Here is a 19038-nt window from a genome sequence, read left to right on the forward strand (position 1 = left end):
ATACTAGAACAACAAACAAACACGCACGCCCGCCCGCGCGCCCACACACACTCACACACAAAATATTTGCCCTTGTTTGACCAGATATATGCCTTAAGCCATATGTTGATCTGCGCATACCATTTAGCTTTTATATGCGCGACGCATTTCCTCACATCTTTCATATATTCTTAAATAAAAAATGGAGGGGACAAGAGTCAAATAGCTGTGCCGTTACTGATTAAAGACCCCATAGTGCATAGTTCAACGTAGTGGGACAAAGTGTTTAAAAAATCAGCCATATGACGTCATAAAAATGAGGAAGATGAGAGGAGAAGTGGGAAAGAAAAACCACTAAAAAAGAGATGGATAATCCCTCATTTTTATGACGACACATGGCTGATTTTTGAGACACTTTGTCCCACTACAGAGGTGGATTCTTTTAAAAAATTTGCCCCACTAATCGTCTAGTGGGACAAAATTGTTTTCGTAAAAAAAATCCTCCAAAATCATATAAAAAATCTACAAAAATTAAATAAAATCTTATGTTAATAACCCTCCTATGCTTTGTTTAATTATTGTAGACTTTTAATGTGATTTTGGTGGATTTTTCACGAAAACAATTTTGCCCCACTAAGCATACAGTTTTAAAAAGTCGAGTTTTTACACATAATATATTTGAAATAATGACATAATTATTGTTGTCTTAAGAATTTTTTTCTATTTGGCAACAAAACTGTATTTATTATACGTACTAGGATTATCAGAAATCAATTAAGAAATTGTAAAGTACCCAATTTTGATATACAATTTTTCTTAAATTTCAAAATATGAAACTATAATAGCTCATGTAAAGAGAATTAGGCACAATCCTGGTCTAACTGCATACATATGTATATCTATGTATTTTAGCGGCCATTTTTTTATTATTAAGTTTTACTTCCGTGTTGTGTCATAGTCAATATTGAATATTTTCCCAATCAACTCTAATGGAACCCCCCCCCCCCTAGATATACCACACTTTTCTGGGATCTTGCCAGATCAAGTATCAACTGTGGGGAATACCAAAGGATGACTCCATGCAAAATTTGAGCCGGATCCGGCCAAAACCGGCCGGGATTTTTATAAAAAACCGGTTTTTCCCGGTTTTTAGGGGGTATCTGTAAATCAAGCCCCCTCCTGTGTACGCCCCAATATTGATTTTTGCTTTAAGGTCTGATCTGAATTCCTCAACACTGGATATGACCCCTAGAGTTGAAAATTTTTTAAAATCCGGTCTTTTAACCGGTTTCCGGCCATTTCCGGCCCAAAATTTTATTTTATAAAATCAAAATTTCATCTAAAATTAAAAAAAATATGCTTTAAATTCCATTTTTCATTAATAATTTTTCAAAAAACAAAAACCTTAGGTAATGAAGATAATTTTAGCAACTTAAAATGTGAAAAAAGGTTGAAAATTGACAAACTTATGTCAATTTGTAAAATGTTGGTAAATCCTAAAAATTTGACAGATTTATACATACATTTCAGAATTTAGGTTGACTATGGTCTTTAAGATACGCCATATCCAACAAAATTGCAACGAGAGGGTCTAAATGTTTTTCTTAACCAAAATTCTACATACCCTGGCGGTTCCAGGGATATATCATTAAAGCTTGTCGGCTGGCCAGAAAGCTTTTAACAGGCGGCCGACTAAAAGCCGGATTTAATGGTTATCAACTGTACAAAGTAGCGATTTTCGGTTTTTTGGCCAAAACTCATGCAGGGAGTTGTTTTTTGGGATTGACATACAAAAGCAAGTTTGTACAACTTATTGGGGAGGACATTTCTTTAATTACGCATTATCCGCCACAAGCAAACCGTTTGGCTGATATGCACCGCCAAAGGCGCGATTTTTGACGATTTTTCAAAAAATTTAGTTTTTTTGCCCTTTAGGGGATAACTTATTCGATTTGACAACTTGGGACACTTCTTCAATAATGTTCAACTTTTTGAGGCGGACATTTCTTTACTTATGTATCATTCACCTCTAACTGACAGTTTGGCAGTTATTTGCCGCCGAAATCGCGATTTTCGGCGATTTTGTCGCTCGCGAGGTTTTAAAGACCATTTTCAAGGGGAAGGAGTCATCCAATCAAGATAACTCTGAAATACTTTTCATTTGCAAATTAAATTGGCTACATTTTATGTGAAGTAAATTTTTTTTGTGCGTCCAACTGGTTTTGTTCCAGTTGAAATTTAAAAATTATTACTTTTTAATTATAATTATTTTTTCTTGCAATTTTAAAATTAATAAAACACTAATTGTTAGTACATCATAATTTTGATAATTAATTCCACATTTCAATCACTGATTTTTACTACTTGGTAATTTTTTTTTCTAATTTATCTTTTATTTATCTGATTAACCTTTAATGATTATTACTGATAAATCTGAATACTTATTATTCATCTTTAGCAATTATTTATAAATTAAAAAGATATGTAATAGGTTAGGTAATTCAATTGATAATCAAATAAAGTAATTTAGAAATGGTGATAGTTACTACATTTTTAAAAAAAATTATAACAATATGAATAAGTATTGATCAATTGGTAATAGGATATTTTATATGAATAATAATGATAAAATCATAAATAATAAGTAATAAAAAGATAATGATAATTAATATGAGTTATTATTGATAGATTTAAAATAGGTTATGTATTATAATTTATTGATTGATTTGTAATAGGTTATATATGATAATTAATACTTATAATACTATGACTGAATAATAATAATAACATAATCATAATTATTATGTATAAATATGGTAAGATAATATAATTCATATTTATAGTGTTATAATTAATAATAAGATAATTTGGATCCTGCGGCTTAAAAAATTATTTCACCCAAACTTGTTTCTTGTGGGGGGAAAATACATTTTATGGGGTTGGTGTAATTAGAAGTTGTTATCTTTTTTTAAAATTTCAACTGGAACAAAACTGGTTGGACGCACAAAAAAATTATGTCACATGAATTGTAGCCAATTAAATTTGCAAAAGAAAAGTATTTAATAATCATTTTGATTTCCCTCAATTGAATTACCTAACCTATTACATATCTTTTTAATTTATAAATAATTGCTAAAGATGAATAATAAGTATTCAGATTTATCAGTAATAATCATTAAAGGTTAATCAGATAAATAAAAGATAAATTAGAAAAAAAATTACCAAGTAGTAAATATCAGTGATTGAAATGTGGAATTAATTATCAAAATTATGATGTACTAACAATTAGTGTTTAATTAATTTTAAAATTGCAAGAAAAAATAATTATAATTAAAAAGTAATAATTTTTAAATTTCAACTGGAACAAAACCAGTTGGACGCACAAAAAAAATTTACTTCACATAAAATGTAGTCAATTTAATTTGCAAATGAAAAGTATTTCAGAGTTATCTTGATTGGATGACTCCTTCCCCTAGAAAATGGTCTTTAAAACCTCGCGAGCGACAAAATCGCTGAAAATCGCGATTTCGTCGGCAAATAACTGCCAAACTGTCAGTTAGAGGTGAATGATACATAAGTAAAGAAATGTCTGCCTCAAAAAGTTAAACATTATTGAAGAAGTGTCCCAAGTCGTCAAATCGAATAAGTTATCCCCTAAAGGGCAAAAAAACTAAATTTTTTGTAAAATCGTCAAAAATCGCGCCTTTGGCGGTGCATATCAGCCAAACGGTTCGCTTGTGGCGGATAATGCGTAATTAAAGAAATGTCCGCCCCAATAAGTTGTACAAACTTGCTTTTGTATGTCAATCCAAAAAAAAACTCCCTGCATGAGTTTTGGCCAAAAAACCGAAAATCGCTACTTTGTACAGTTGATAACCATTAAATCCGGCTTTTAGTCGGCCGCCTGTTAAAAGCTTTCTGGCCAGCCGACAAGCTTTAATGATATATCCCTGGAACCGCCAGGGTATGTAGAATTTTGGTTAAGAAAAACATTTAGACCCTCTCATTGCAATTTTGTTGGATATGGCGTATCTTAAAGACCATAGTCAACCTAAATTCTGAAATGTACGTATAAATCCGTCAAATTTTTAGGATTTACCAACATTTTTCAAATTGACATAAGTTTGTCAATTTTCAACCTTTTTTCACATTTTAAGTTGCTAAAATTATCTTCATTACCTAAGGTTTTTGTTTTTTGAAAAATTATTAATGAAAAATGGAATTTAAAGCATATTTTTTTTAATTTTAGATGAAATTTTGAGTTTATAAAAAAAAATTTGGGCCGGAAATGGCCGGAAACCGGTCAAAAGACCGGATTTTAACCATTTTTTCAACTCTAGGGGTCATATCCAGTGTTGAGGAATTCAGATCAGACCTTAAAGCAAAAATCAATATTGGGGCGTACCCAGGAGGGGGCTTGATTTACAGATACCCCCTAAAAACCGGGAAAAACCGGTATTTTATAAAAATCCCGGCCGGTTTTGGCCGGATCCGGCTCAAATTTTGCATGGAGTCATCCTTTGGTATTCCCCACAGTTGATACTTGATCTGGCAAGATCCCAGAAAAGTGTGGTATATCTACCCCCCCCCTCCCTCCTTCCGAAAATAACAATGGACAATGATTTCTAGGGGATTTTTTCCTCCCCCCCCCCAAAAAAAAAAATCTTAATCAAAAGCAAAAATAACAACAAAATTACACCCCTCATGTTGATATATTACACCCACCTTTATAAGCTAAAACCCTGACACCCCCCTCGATTTTGGTTAAAATGGGGTATCCACATTTCAGGGTGCGCTTTGCGCATTCTTCAAACAAAGCTATGTGCACGCAACAATTCAAAATCATTCAGACCTTGAAAAGAGAAATTTAAGATCATAAGATTTAATTCTAGTAAAATCTAGAAAATTTGGGATAGACTTGGGTAATTTCATGAGAAAACATAGGGTTTCTTGCAAGTTGCAACCCCTTAAGGCAAATGTGGATAACACCTTTTCTTCAAGTTACATACCCCAAAGGCATATGCCTCCCTCCCCTCATCATATTATTTCTGTTAAAGATTTAAATTGTACTTTATTGGCAAAAATAACATTTTAAAGCTGTTGAAATCATAACAAACCAACTTAATAAAAACGCAATAATATAGAAATTAGATGGGTATATCTACTTTTCTACTATGTAAAGAAATAAAAACATGAACTATAAAATCATGTCATCTCAATTTGGTCAAAATATACCTAGATATCCCATTCAAGTTTACATGAATGTGTGTGTATGTGTGTTTTTGTGTGTGTGTTTTGATTTGGTTTGTGTGTGTATATTTTGGTTTTGAAACAAAACAACAAAAACTTGTAATTGTAATGAGCCGATTGATTTCTCCATTTTAGGGAATTTTCATATAGCTCTTGTGATGGTTTTATCTTTAAAGAGAGGGGTAGGTTTCTGGTAGAATCCGTAAAGGTGTGTGTTTTAAGGCTTAAAAAAGTAGTAGAACGATAATATTCACTAAATATGTGTATTTCTTATTGAAAAGAACTATAGACTAAATTTTTTTTTTAAGTTAACATAAATTTTTATCGTTCTACTGTTTTTTTTTACTTAGAACACATAACCTTTACGGATTTTACCAGAAACCTACCCCACTCTTTAAGTCTTGGTATTGGTTTTAGGATTTTTTTCTGTCCATCCTTCCCCTTTTAATACGAAGGCCCTCGAAATACTAGTTATATTTTAATTAATGCTTGTCAATTATATACGTTGTCGTTGAGTTAATATTACAATATTATAACCATATTCCAATAGTGCTATTGTGTCTGTAAGTTATATTGATGTAATAACAGCACAAAATTTTAACAAAAATATTCAATTTTCGTGGTTTTGTTTGCAATAATTTTTGTAAGCGCCTTTGTACTTGCTTTGGTTAGTTGTTATCAATCCGTGACGCGCGTCAGTGCACGTAAATATACGCAGTTTGACGCATTTTACACTGTTAGATAATAGACTAGTTTTTAGTGGATTTATAGTTATGAAGAGTTTAAGTAAGTGATATAATTTAGATATATATAAATTAAATTGTGAATTCAAAAGTAATTTTTAAAACTAATATATGAAATCAATCAGAATATTTTGAATGGATAATTAAGTAACGAATTGCATTTTTAAACCAGGTTGAATGCAACAGCTATAATAAAAATGCATTGATGATAGAAAAAGCAGCGTGACAGACTTACGTCTTTACCGTAAACTCTGTAAAAAAAAGCTTCTATCAAAATTGGTGAAAATTGTTTATAACCACCCAAAAGCTTTTATAAAGTAATCAGATAATGTCTTACAAGCCATTTACTTTTCTTTAATAAAATAAAACTTGTTATGTAGATAAGATTTTATACTAATAAGAATTAAGAATAATTTGTTTGATTTAGAATCGTTGTCACTTATATTTATTAGCTGCATAGCCGTATTATTAGCTTAGCTGAGCTAATAATGATAATTTTATTATTATTGCTGTTATTTCTAATTCTAAATTCTGCGTAATAGTTATTTCTTTCATCGTATTATAAACCGCTTTCCGCGGATATAGAATGTACAATTATAAGATTAAAACCAGTTATTTTAGCCCCGAGGTGCCAAAGGCACGGGCTAAAAAAAACTGGTTTTAATCTTATGATTGTACATTCTTATATTCGTAGAAAGCTGGATATAATACGATGCTAGACATAGTTTTTTCGTATGGATGAGAACAAGGGGCGTCCAAGCTTTTTATTTTGGGGGGGAATAAAATTTTTTTAAGGTGGGGGTAATTACCCCCCCTGAAATCTGTTGGCAGGGGTAAAATTTGTTTATCCCCCCCCAAAAAATTTACCCCCGGGGTAAAATTTTTGGGGGGGTATTTACCCCCCCCCCCCCAATTGTTTGGGGGGGGGTAATCGCCCCATTCCCCCCCCCCCTTGGACGTCTATGATGAGAACCGGTTCCTATCCACCGGATTCGAATGAATACGAGAAATGATTTTCTTATCCTTGTTTAATTTAGAACTATTGCCGCTGCTTTTTCTCAGCAGCTGCAGAGCGTCTGTTACAAGTTTGGGTAGCTGTCCGAATGTTAGAGGTAAATTATCGTTCTAAAACGGTTAAATGGATTCTTCAAGAGTTCGGCAGCCGCGCGTCATTCGAATGTAAGCCCCTAACAATTAACCTTGGAAGTCTAAATCTGACCCATTATGGCAATCCCTCTTTTCAAACAATTTTTCAAAGCATCCAAACTAAATTTATGGCCTTGTCGCGGTTGCCGAGCCCTGGGTTTTCTTCGTTTTCGTCATTCTGCATTTTAGGCTGTAAAGGCTCTTAGGTAAATGTCTAAATTATTAAATAAAATATTAAAGGTTTTAAAACATGCTTTTAATGTTACATACTGATAAGCTTCTCCTTCTTTAAAAAGTTAGTTGTTTGTTTATTGGAACTCTCTAATGGGTATTTTTAAAACAAGGATGACAACATCCATAAAAGCGAAGCTCTGAAACGATATGACAGACGAACATTAACTATTGTTGAGTGTCAGAACTGAATAGACAAAATATGAAAATATAAGGTTTGACAAAATTATACGTAAATTTGTTGCAAAACTTTTTAAATACAGAATTCTGTTTAAGGACATACTGACATTTTTAATACTTGATTATAGAGATGCTTCGCTCATAATATTGTACCTTATTGTAATAGGAATCAGTAATCAAAAAATCAGATCGATCGGATGATTTTATCACATTAAAAATTGTTATTAAAAAAGTACAAAAATCAACATGTTTAAAATGGACATTCTGATAACGATTATAGAGTTGCTACGCTTTCTAACTCGTACCTAACTACTACAGGAATCACCATGCAAAGTTTGAAATCGATAGGACAATTTTAACATGCCTAAATTAACTAATAAAAGCTAACTATCTCGGACGGACGGACCGACCCTAATTATAGAAAAGCTTCGCTTTTAAAAACATATGGAATAATGAAGATTCTAAATTAACAAGTACGTGCCATAAACAAAGAAATACAAACATCCAACTTTTTCTAAGCACCATTTTATTTCAGGAATACCAAACTTTGATAAGAACCGGTATCTCGGGTCCTGGTATGAATATGCTAATGTATTTGAATTCTATCAGATAGGTAATACATTTTAATCATTATGTAAACCCGAAGCATTGTACGGGAAAGGGGGGGGGGGTAGCACCGAAACACAACACCCTTATTTTAAGACAAAATTGAAAATAGAGCATGGGGGCAGTATATCGTTTGTTTCTTTATTACTTCAGGTTGGGTTATATATTTGGAACTGGAAAGCCTTGCAGGGTTAGAATTTCCCACGGGGGTTAGAAACCCCACCCCAAATAATTCAAAAATAAGAATGGGAATTTCAGTGCTTGACAAGCACTTAGTGGGAAGGCACAAAAACTTCTAAACAACACTGGGTCATGCAAGACTCGTTAAAAATGTTGCATACAGCTACTATGCCAGGCGCGGGTGATATTCAAAAAGGAAACACATTTGTCCATAGATTTAGGACTTCCAAAAAAAGAACAGTGTGGTTGTTTGGAGTTAGAGCGAGCATACATAAAAGCATAAAATTATTAGTAAACTTTAAATTATATTTTATAGGAAGTACGTGTGTAAGAGCCACCTATACAGATTTGGGAAATAAAATTGGAGTCTTCAACGAACAAGTCAATTCAATGTAGGATTTTAAATAATAAAGAAATAAAAATAAGGTATATTTTAAACTAGTAAATAATGTTGACTGCTATTATATTTGCTTTGTTGACTCTTAAGTTTATCGAACTAGGGACTTTTTATTCAAGGGGTAAGAAAGAGCAAGGAAATGGCCCAAAAACGTCCTAAGACATAAGACATAGAAAATAATAATAATTAAATCCTATCAGTATTAATATTTTGTGCATTTTAAATTATAAGGTTAAATTGTCTAAAAATGTTAAAATAATGTTTCTGATTCAAATTCAATATTATTTTTTTCAGAACTGGCGGCTATGGAAACGTGAAAGGATCTGCCAGGTTATTTTAGTAGCAGATTAGCGAAGCTACTCTATAATTCTAAATGTCCCTCTGTCCGTTAGATAAGTTATGGGGGAAACGTGAATTTCTCGGCTGCATTTCAAGATAGACGGTTGATTTTCCTCCTTCATAAACGAGCATTCATAATTAAATGTACTTAGAAGTCGGTCAGTTGGTAATGTGACGATAAAGTAAAGGGGTGTTTTTACCCTCCTCGAACTTTGAAATCTCTAATTTACCACCCTCAACATTTTTTAAATTACATTTTATTACCCCCCTCTTTCTTTGAAATCCTTCATTTAACCCCCCTTTAAAATAAAAAGCTTGGACGTCAATGCATGTAGGGCAATGATTCTAAGCATGATTTAATAAATTTAGCAAAATAATACAAATTTGGACAACAAAGAAATTAATTTCAATTAATGAAAAAGGTACAAAAAAATTATTAAATGGCAATATGATTCTTTTCCGCTTGAAAAAGTATAGACAAGTTTTTATATTGATGAAATTTCTAAGGATTTTCATTCATAAAAACGATTCCGTTATTACATAAATTCTTTTAAATTTTGTATAGATATTAAATCAATACAAAGCTAGAATATTTAGAAGCTAAGCTACTTTGTAATTAACTTTTTTTAGGAAAAATTATATTATTCTTACTTCATTATATCAAGTTATAAATTCAGGAAATATAATTACAAAAAAAGATTTAAATCTTTTAACCCTTAACGGTCGGGGGGGGGGGGGGGGCGTTGAACGCCCCGCCATCCGGTTTTTTCTATCTCATTTTCTGTGTGTGAAAGATAAAGAGCTCAAACTGCGTGACTTTTTAAGTTTGGGTATGACACATAACCGAGAGTTGGAATTTTTTTAATATCTCCATCCTGGCGGGCACAGGATGCCAGCAAACCTGGCAGGGTCATCCAGGTAAAGAGCAAAAATATTTTTTTGACTTTAAAAAAGCATTTTATCTTACCAAAATACTAAAATATCCTGTAGTAGTACATCCTCATATTAAATACAGGTGTTCAAGTCAATTTCAGGTTCCAGGTATGATCCTGCAGGTCCTGATCCTCCAGGTCTCCAGAAATCTTTAAATGGCTCCTGTGGCCGCAATTTTTGACTTAGAGACTTCAAATTTTAAACTTAAGCTTTTCTTACATGTCTACATAACGTATTAAAATTTCATAAAGAACTGCCGCCGTTTTCCTGCCGACTGCCGACTGCGGCGGCTGGCAGCTGCTAAGTACAGCTGCGGCCGCTGAAATTTATATTTTGATATTTGAAATATAAAATTTACATAAAGATTAACATTTTCAAAAATAAAAAAATTACAGCCGTTTGAAATTTTTAAGTAAAAAAGGACCTAAAAACAAAGGTTGTTAAATAAAAGGGTGAAGGAAGCGAAAATTGACCTTGACTTACTTAAGGTCGGAAATTCATCATAACACAGGGGACTTACACAAAAATTTTTAGCCCTCTAGCTCTAATAGAAACTGAGATAACGCCCCCCCCCCCCCCCCGACTGATTAAGGTGCGGCAAGGGGCCCGACTGTAAGGGGTTAAAAAGAAAAATACGCCTTATATAAGTCACAATCAACTTAAAAGAAACCTCATTTTGAACAGCAAACTTAAATTAATTATTTTAGGCCTGCCAAACGAAGTGGAGAGTTTATCGTTGGTTTCGACAATATTCCTTGTAAGTCTTTCTCCAACAAGGCAGGGATCTAAAGGGATGAGACAATGACCGATAAATTGATGTTCATCCCCAATAATGATTATCTTATCTGTAGATTATAATTAGTGGTTGAAACGTTTGAAAATTCAACTTAATGAACTAACTTATTTAAAAGTCAATAACAGTCCCCAAAGTAGTTAAGGTATCGGATGTAAAAACGTTATTATAAAACTTTGGGGACAGCCCAATGCCTCTACCTAGCTCCCTGCCAATAAGGAGTATAAAAACAAGGATGACAACATCCACAAAAGCGAAGCTTAACAAATTTCATCTAAGAAGACAAACGTACACTAACAAATAACAGCTTTTGATAATCAACATTATTTAGAGTTTAGAGAACAAAAATGCGTATGTTAATCTATCCAAAATTATCAAAAATAAAGGTTGGATATAATACACAGTAGGAAATTTGTGTTGTTTGTCTGTAAATTGTCATAATGAACAAAGTCATTAGATCTGCTAAAAACACAATCCATCAACTATTGCCCAAGGTTAGGGTACTCAGCCACGCGTCAGCCGCCTGTAAGCAATAGGGAAATAACCTCTTAGAAATTTAAAAATCGGCTGAAAGTCTGAACAATATCTAGTTATGGCAATGTCTCTTTTAAAAAATAAATTCAAAGCATTCCAACGAATTTAAATTTAAGCAGCTATCGAGGCCTGTCCATGGTATTCATCAAAAGAAGTTGTATCAACTATTTTTTTATAGCTAGCCGGTTCTTTTAGTAAGTAGTAGATGTAAAATTTTTCATAGAATTCAGATATGCAATCGGTTTTTTTTGTAGACCTCTTATTTTTAAAGTAATTTAAGTTTTTAAAAAAAATAATTAAGTCGGTTTTAAGGTACTAAAACGCAACAAAATAAAAGAAGAAAATGGCCAGTAAGAACAAAAATAGTAAGATCTTTAATTTGACACCTTACTTTTAAAATTCTGTTGAGTAATTATTGAAAAAATCTATTTTTTTAACCTCGGTTTAATAAAAACTTTAGACCTAAATATTTTCTCAAACAGACATAAAAAACATGGGTTCATATATACCTTTAGAATCAGAAAAATATTACAAATCCATTGTAAGCAAAATTGAAAAAAAGTAAAAAAATTAAAAATTAAACAAATGGCCAATTGTATTTTTTGTTCAGGCAACACTATCGTCTTCCCTTTTTTACCCCCTCTTTACCCCCTTCCCATTTTTATACTCAATTCAAGAATTAAGACGTTGCCTGTACAATATAATATGATATTTTCATATAATTCCTTTTATTGTAGTTTATATACTATATTGTAAACTTTTTTTTTCAATTTTGCATACAATGAATTCGTAATATTTTTCTGATTCTAAAGGTATATATGAACCCATATTTTTTATCTGTGAAATAATAAAATTAAGTTCAAAGTTTTTATTCTCGTGGGTTTAAAAAAATCGATTTTTTCAATAATTACCTGACAGAATTGAAAAAGTAAGGTGTCAAATTAAAGATCTTACTATTTTTGTTCATAATGGCCATTTTCTTTTTTTTTTAAAAAAAAAGTTGATACACCTTCTTTACAATATTTTAGTTGGAGGGGGTGGGGGAGGCAACACCCCGAACTATCGAGTGGTTGACACGGATTATACCAGCTACGCCATTGTATACAATTGCAACCCATTCCTTGGCTTCATGAAGAAAGGTATGGTTATATATACGTCGACATTATGACTAAAATTCACAATAGATTAAGTATGGTATACCATTGACATTATAACTGTAGTCTAAATGAGACTACAGAATTCTTTTCTATGCCATTGTGGTGTTTTTTCCTATTATTGTTATCAATAGAGAAAATTGTCCACTGAAACATAAATAAATCTAATTATCATTATTTTTCAGAATCTCTGTGGTTATTGACCAGAGCCCAATTTCCCTCGAAATATTTAGTGAGTGCCGCTTACAGGTATATTATATTCCAGAAATAAGGTATAGCCAACAAGCAAAATAAACAAAAAACTATGTTTAAAGGGCAGATAAAAATAACGAAAAATCAGCTTAAAATACTCAGGGGTAGGTTTTCTAACAATAAATTCTATAAAAAAAAACACGAAACCTTTTAAAGTTTTCTACAAAAATCACGAAACCTTTTAAAGTGTTTCATTTAACTGAAAAGGGGTAGGTAAGAAGGGGAGGAAAAGGGGAAGGGGGTTGTGGTGAAATTTTCCATTAGAATTATTTGTCAGAATATCATTCCCTTGTCCCTGTAAAATACTAATTATTTTTTTTCGAATTAATTCAGTTGTTACAACTGATTATATTCAGTGGAGCTACTGTGTCCTTATAAAAGTAACAGGATGTGTGTCTGTCTTGTTGTACCGAAATATCATTTGACCATTATGGCTTTTCATTTTAGTGAAGCTTTTTATAGGTTCAAGCAAAGCTTTTGTCTATTTTTCCACCAAAAAATCACCCCTAAAGATGAATGTTTTTGCAAAATATATTCAAACATAACTGTTACTGTAATTCAAGGAAGACAGTTGGATATATTTGACTTGTAGAGTAATATCTGAATCATATTTTGTAAGAAGTTATAAAAAATTAAGTTTGTTTTTGATTATTTTTGTATAAGTTTCATATTAAAATCTTAGTATTTATTAAGATGGTAGGGTTATTATGCAGGAAACAAAACAATAAAAAGTCAAGGTCATAATTTACTTGACCTTAAAGGGACATTTAAACTTCATAAAAATTAAGAAGAAATTTTAATCATAGAAACTATACTTTCCAATTTTCAAAGAGGGAAGGGACATTTTGCTGTTTATTACTGAAGTCCCCAAAGTTTTAGAATAACATTTTAATTCATTGGTTGGTTCATTAAGTTGAGTGTCCAAAAGTTTCAACCACTAATTGTAATCTAAAGTAGGGGCTATTTATCGGCTATTGTCTTATTCCTTTAAATACACTGGCAATTTCAAACAAATTTTACCATATTTTCTCATATCAAAAAATTCAAAATCAAGAAGTATGTTTAAAATGTACAAATTTCAAATGCACTAGACCAAATCTGCATTGCATTTTTTCTCTAATTGTAAAAAATACATCATTTGGTAGGTGATCATCACAAACTATGGCAAATTCTCTAAATGTGCCTAGTTGAGTACAAAACACCCGACCCTCTTGTTTAGAAATAAATTAAAGTATGTATTGTATCCCCCCCCCCCCATATAAGGGATTAAGCATAGGAAAAAAACTCTTCATATTTTCAATTTATTTTAAAAATAAGAGAGGGGAGGTCAGTTGGATTAAGGGATAAGACAAAGGGCAATAAATTAATATAAACCCTTAATTATAAATAACAAATACCCATTTTTAGGCTAAAATTATTTGTGTAAAAGTTTAGATTAACAAGTTTGTACAACCTAATCAAAATTAAATAGAAATTACTGAATAAACGAATGAGAGAATTGTTTATAAAACATTGAAAACCAGTATAATTTTTCTTCTTGTACTAAATTGATACAAGTTTACAGCTTTTTCTGTAGTGATTTTATAATTCATATGATTAGCTTTTAAAGATGTTGTCATTCTTGTTTTAAAGAATAGTTATTTTTCACATAGTATTATAAACAACTTTAGATTAAAATTATTTAAGATTAAAACCAGTTTTGTTAAACCCGAGGGGCCGAAGTCCCGGGCTATAAAAACTGGTACTGATATTATGATTTTTATTTTAATATTCGTAGAAAATTGTCTGTAATTAGATGCTATACATGATTTTTCAGTATGGCTGGGAACCAATTCTAATATATTGGATATTAATCAGTTTCAAAGTCATACTGGAAATCTAATTCTTTTTAGGAAAATGGATAAGTTAGGTCTTCCAAGAAAAGATTTGGCCAAGGTAAACTTTTTCTTCTCTAACACCTCGTCATATCAAAGATATTAAGATGTACTCTCCACAAAAGTGCCTCTGGTTTCCTATGACAAACCCCTGCGGGGGGGCCTAAGGTAAACTTTATCTACACGAACACCGCGTCATATTAACGATGTACTTTCCCTAAAAGTGCCTATAGAACACTGAAACCCATCATCCTTATTTCTTAAATAGATTGAAAATAATGAAGGGTGGGAAGTGTCCTATAAAAAACCTCTGCGAGGCCGGGGCCTTAACAAACCAAACACTACCTTATCCTCAATAATTTTCAATTCATTAAGGGGGGGGGGGGGGTGTGACACTTTGAATTAAACTGTCGAAATACCTTCTTCAAGGGTGGGTACCAACATCTCACTCCACCTTTTCTTTGAACCACCCAATAGTAAATTTTATGGAGGTACCCGCTTACCCCCTCTTAGGTTTATCCTGGTATGATGGGATTCTTTCCACCCCTGCAGATAAAATAAAAGTACACTCATGATTTTAATAATGTGAAATTAGCTAAATAATTATTAGGAGAAAAACTCTTTGATTATAATTTACCACGAATAGATTGCTAGCTAGTATGTATGTACTATGTAATAATTATAACAAGGATACTTATGTTTACTTAGAGCGCAGCAATAACAAGCATTTTGTATCGAAAAAGTATCATAAAAGCATTTCAAAAAAAGAAAATTCTAGCACAATTTATGTTTTCATTTAAATGCCTGTAATGAATAACTGAATATGAAATTTTCCTTTAAAAGTCATTTTATTTTGGAATTATGGTTTTGAACTTTTAAATTCGACAATACAATAGTCAATTTTCAACAATAAAGACGAACGGACTTGTCCAAATTATAGAGTAGCAGCGCTACTCTAAAATTTGTTTCTAAGAATGAATTCATACAACCTACATCTCATTTCAAATTAGGAAATAATTAAAACTGGAAATGAAAACGTACTTTAATTTGTTTTCACCAGTAGATATATTTTAGATACATATTCTCTAAATCAGCCAAAAGGAAAACATTCTAGTCATATTATTGATTTAAAAGTGTACAGAAAGGGCAGTTACTTTTTTCATTTCTTTTTCATAACAGACGCATTTTTTAGAAAATATTAAGTTAAAAGAATAATGTATAGCCAACAAGCGAAATAAATCTAAAATAATATTTTGGGGGCAGATATTTTTCAGTTGTTGGTTACAGCTGATAAAGTTAGCTCATGGAAATGATATCGACGAAAAATTTCATAACTCGTATTATTGCAATTAATCGTATAAAACAAAAATTAAACTGTGTGTTTTTCTGCTAAAATTTGTGGTCGCAGTTTGGCCATATAGATCTACTGTTTCTATTTTTTAAAACCTGTATTTAGTTTTAGTAATATTTTTCTCGTATTCATTCGAATCCGGTGGATAGGAACCGGTTCTCATCCATACGAAAAAACTATGTCTAGCATCGTATTATATCCAGATTTCTACGAATATAAAAATGTACAATCATAAGATTAAAACCATTTTTTTAGCCCCGAGGTACCGAAGGCACCGGCTAAAAAACAGGTTTTAATCTTATTCTATATCCGCGGAAAGTTGTTTATAATACGATGCGAGAAATAACTAATACTTTTCATTTTTATTTTGAAAAATTAAAAAGATGAAAAGAAATATGATATGATATTATATTAGTTGCCTTAAGAAATGCATATTTCTCAGAGATTTTAAGGGATAAGACAATGGACGATAAATTGATGTACATCCCTAATTGTGATAAACAAATTTATCCATTTCTTAAATTTAAATTAATTGGTCTAAAGGTTTAGATACTTCCTGGAGTTTGAACCAACCAATCAGAATAAAAAAGTATCTAAATCCTTAGAGGACGGGTGTATAAAACCTTGGATACCAATTTAATTTACAGTCCAATGATTAAATTAATGGTTGAAAAGTTTGGACACTGCTATTTTAAACAACTAATCAAAGTACCCAAAGTTTTTGGGCAGCGAATTGTTGTATAACTTACAGTCCAACCTCCCCTCCCTACCTAACCTAACCTAATTATTTTTTAATTTCAGACCCCACAGACCAAGTGTAAAGACCTGCCACCCCCTGGCTCCGCCACTTTCCAACTTTCCATTGAAAGTCTGGGATAAGAAAAAGCAGAGAAATTCAGCTTCCAACTAAATCAAAATTGGACCTCCTTCCGTGTTAGGCCATGTATCAAATTAAACACATTAACATCTGATCTAAAATTATAAAATACAATCTTATAAAGTTTATTTTATACGTAAAATTTTTCCCCTTAGATTAAAGTACAAAAGCATGCAGTAATTGTAATAAATAAATAAAACACTATATAAAATTATAAGAAACTTTGAAATAACCTATGGTATATGAATTTAACCATTTTATGGGTTTGATTTGTAACATGGTCTTTTTATTATCAAAATATAGATAATTTGAAATAATGTATTTTAAATATTAAAATATACTTTATGAATAAAAGTAATAAAAAATAAATGAAACTTATTTTCTTAATGCCTCATAAATTTTCTTGATTACATAATTTATGGGTATTATATAAGAAGAAAAAATATTCAAAAGCTTCAATTTTATCACTAATAAGAATAACAACATCCAATAAAGCGAAGATCTTAAACGGTGAGACAAACAAACATTATCACTTGTAAAGTTTCAAAAATAAATAAGCAGACTATAAATGTATAGTCTAAACAAAATTATAAGTAAATGTTGCAAAACTACTTAAATACAGGATACTGTTTAAGGACATGCTTACTTTTTTAGGACTTGGTTAAAGAGATGCTACGCTTATAACAATGTACCTCGTTGTAATATGAATCAGTATTTCAAAAATCAGGTGAAAAGGACATGTAGGATATTAGGTTGAGTAACCTTCAAAAAAAAAAACTCTTAGATTGCACAACCTTTATTTAGAAGTTTTAACAACTATGTCGTTGATTTGGTGTGTTGTTTTTTCTTGTTTAATCTGTTGACATCCAGGCTCCTATGACCACACACACAGGTTCTTGTTTAAGATTCATACGGCATAAGAAAGAGGGTTGAACAAAACTATGCTAAAAGTATTTGAACTTGGATCCTACATTGCGGGTTTTAACAATAAAAATTGTTCTAGCATAACATTACAGATTTCACCAATAAAGTACTGAAAAATGATTTGTTAAATCAGCCCAAAATGGCCTAAAACCCGCGCTGTAGCTTGTTGAGATGAAAGTAAAACTTGGTGCAATTTTCAACCAAAACTTGACATCAAACTTATTACCTGGTGTGACATCACTTTCGCAAATTATTACCACAGCACAAACTTCCCCTGGGCTCACATCCACTCCTGCTGATTTATCTGCTACTAGCGGCTACGCCCCTTGAGGAACTTGGGTAGTTAAATCGATGCACCGCATTTAATTTTAGCTTTAACAATAATAGTTATTTCTCGTATCGTATTATAAACGGCACCGGCTAAAAAACTGGTTTTAATCTTATGATTGTACATTTCTATATTCGTAGAAAACAGGATATAATACGATGTAAGACATAGTTTTTTCGTATGGATGAGAACCGGTTCCTATCCACCGGATTCGAACGAATACGAGAAAATAATATTTTTACCCTACCCCCCTCCTTAATAACCTTCGAGAAGCTACATTCGTAAAGAAGTACTATATCGGTTTAACGGTTAGCAAGATCCTTCGGTACACACAGACAGACATATAGACATCCTGTTACTTAAAACAAGGATGACAACATTCATAAAAGCGAAGCTTTGAAATGGAAGGACAACGAACATTAACACTTGTAGATTGTCAGAACTGAATTAGCAGAATATTAATGCAGTACAAACAATATTGTAAGTAAATTTGTTGCAAAACTGCATAAATAGATAATACAGTTTAAGGACATACTTACACTTTTGGGACTTGTTTATAGAGATGCTTCGCTTACAACATTGTACCTAGTTTAATAGGAATCAGTTTTCAATAATTCAGAAGAATCGGATTATTTTAACATACAAAAATTTGTTGTCAAAAAAGTTAAAAATCGACATGTTTAAAATGGACGTACGGACATTCTGGTATTTCTTTAAAAAGTTGCTACGCTTATTTATAGAAATGCTTCGCTTTTAAAAATATATAGGTTGTGATCTTTTTTCATAAATCAGTCCAGATCTTACGGGAAAGTGAGACACGCAGACAAACAATTCTAAAGAGGAAATTTGTTTTTCTCATCTGCTATTTAAGTTAGAAGGCTGATTTTTAGTTAAAATATCACTAACGCAATTAACATCTAATCTATAAATTACTTTGTCAATCTGACTATCGGTACTTAGTTTTTAC

At 31.7% G+C, this 19038-nt stretch overlaps 1 protein-coding gene across 1 annotated transcript; it reads left to right on the top strand.

The window, feature by feature from the left end:
* The first annotated feature begins 5890 nt into the window (after window positions 1-5890).
* LOC145332808 (apolipoprotein D-like) lies at window positions 5891-17188 on the top strand. Its single transcript, XM_080177876.1, has 10 exons — window positions 5891-6015; window positions 7010-7084; window positions 8065-8142; window positions 8632-8707; window positions 9007-9042; window positions 10692-10741; window positions 12340-12450; window positions 12651-12714; window positions 14610-14652; window positions 16744-17188. The coding sequence occupies exons 1-10, from the start codon at window positions 6003-6005 to the stop codon at window positions 16819-16821; spliced, it is 624 nt and encodes a 207-aa protein (XP_080034002.1). The 5' UTR covers window positions 5891-6002; the 3' UTR covers window positions 16822-17188.
* Window positions 17189-19038: the final 1850 nt, after the last annotated feature.

This window comes from Acartia tonsa, chromosome 11 (assembly GCF_053477335.1).
Source record: "Acartia tonsa isolate MP-2025a chromosome 11, ASM5347733v1, whole genome shotgun sequence".
In the NCBI taxonomy this organism is placed as follows: Eukaryota; Metazoa; Arthropoda; class Copepoda; order Calanoida; family Acartiidae; genus Acartia; species Acartia tonsa.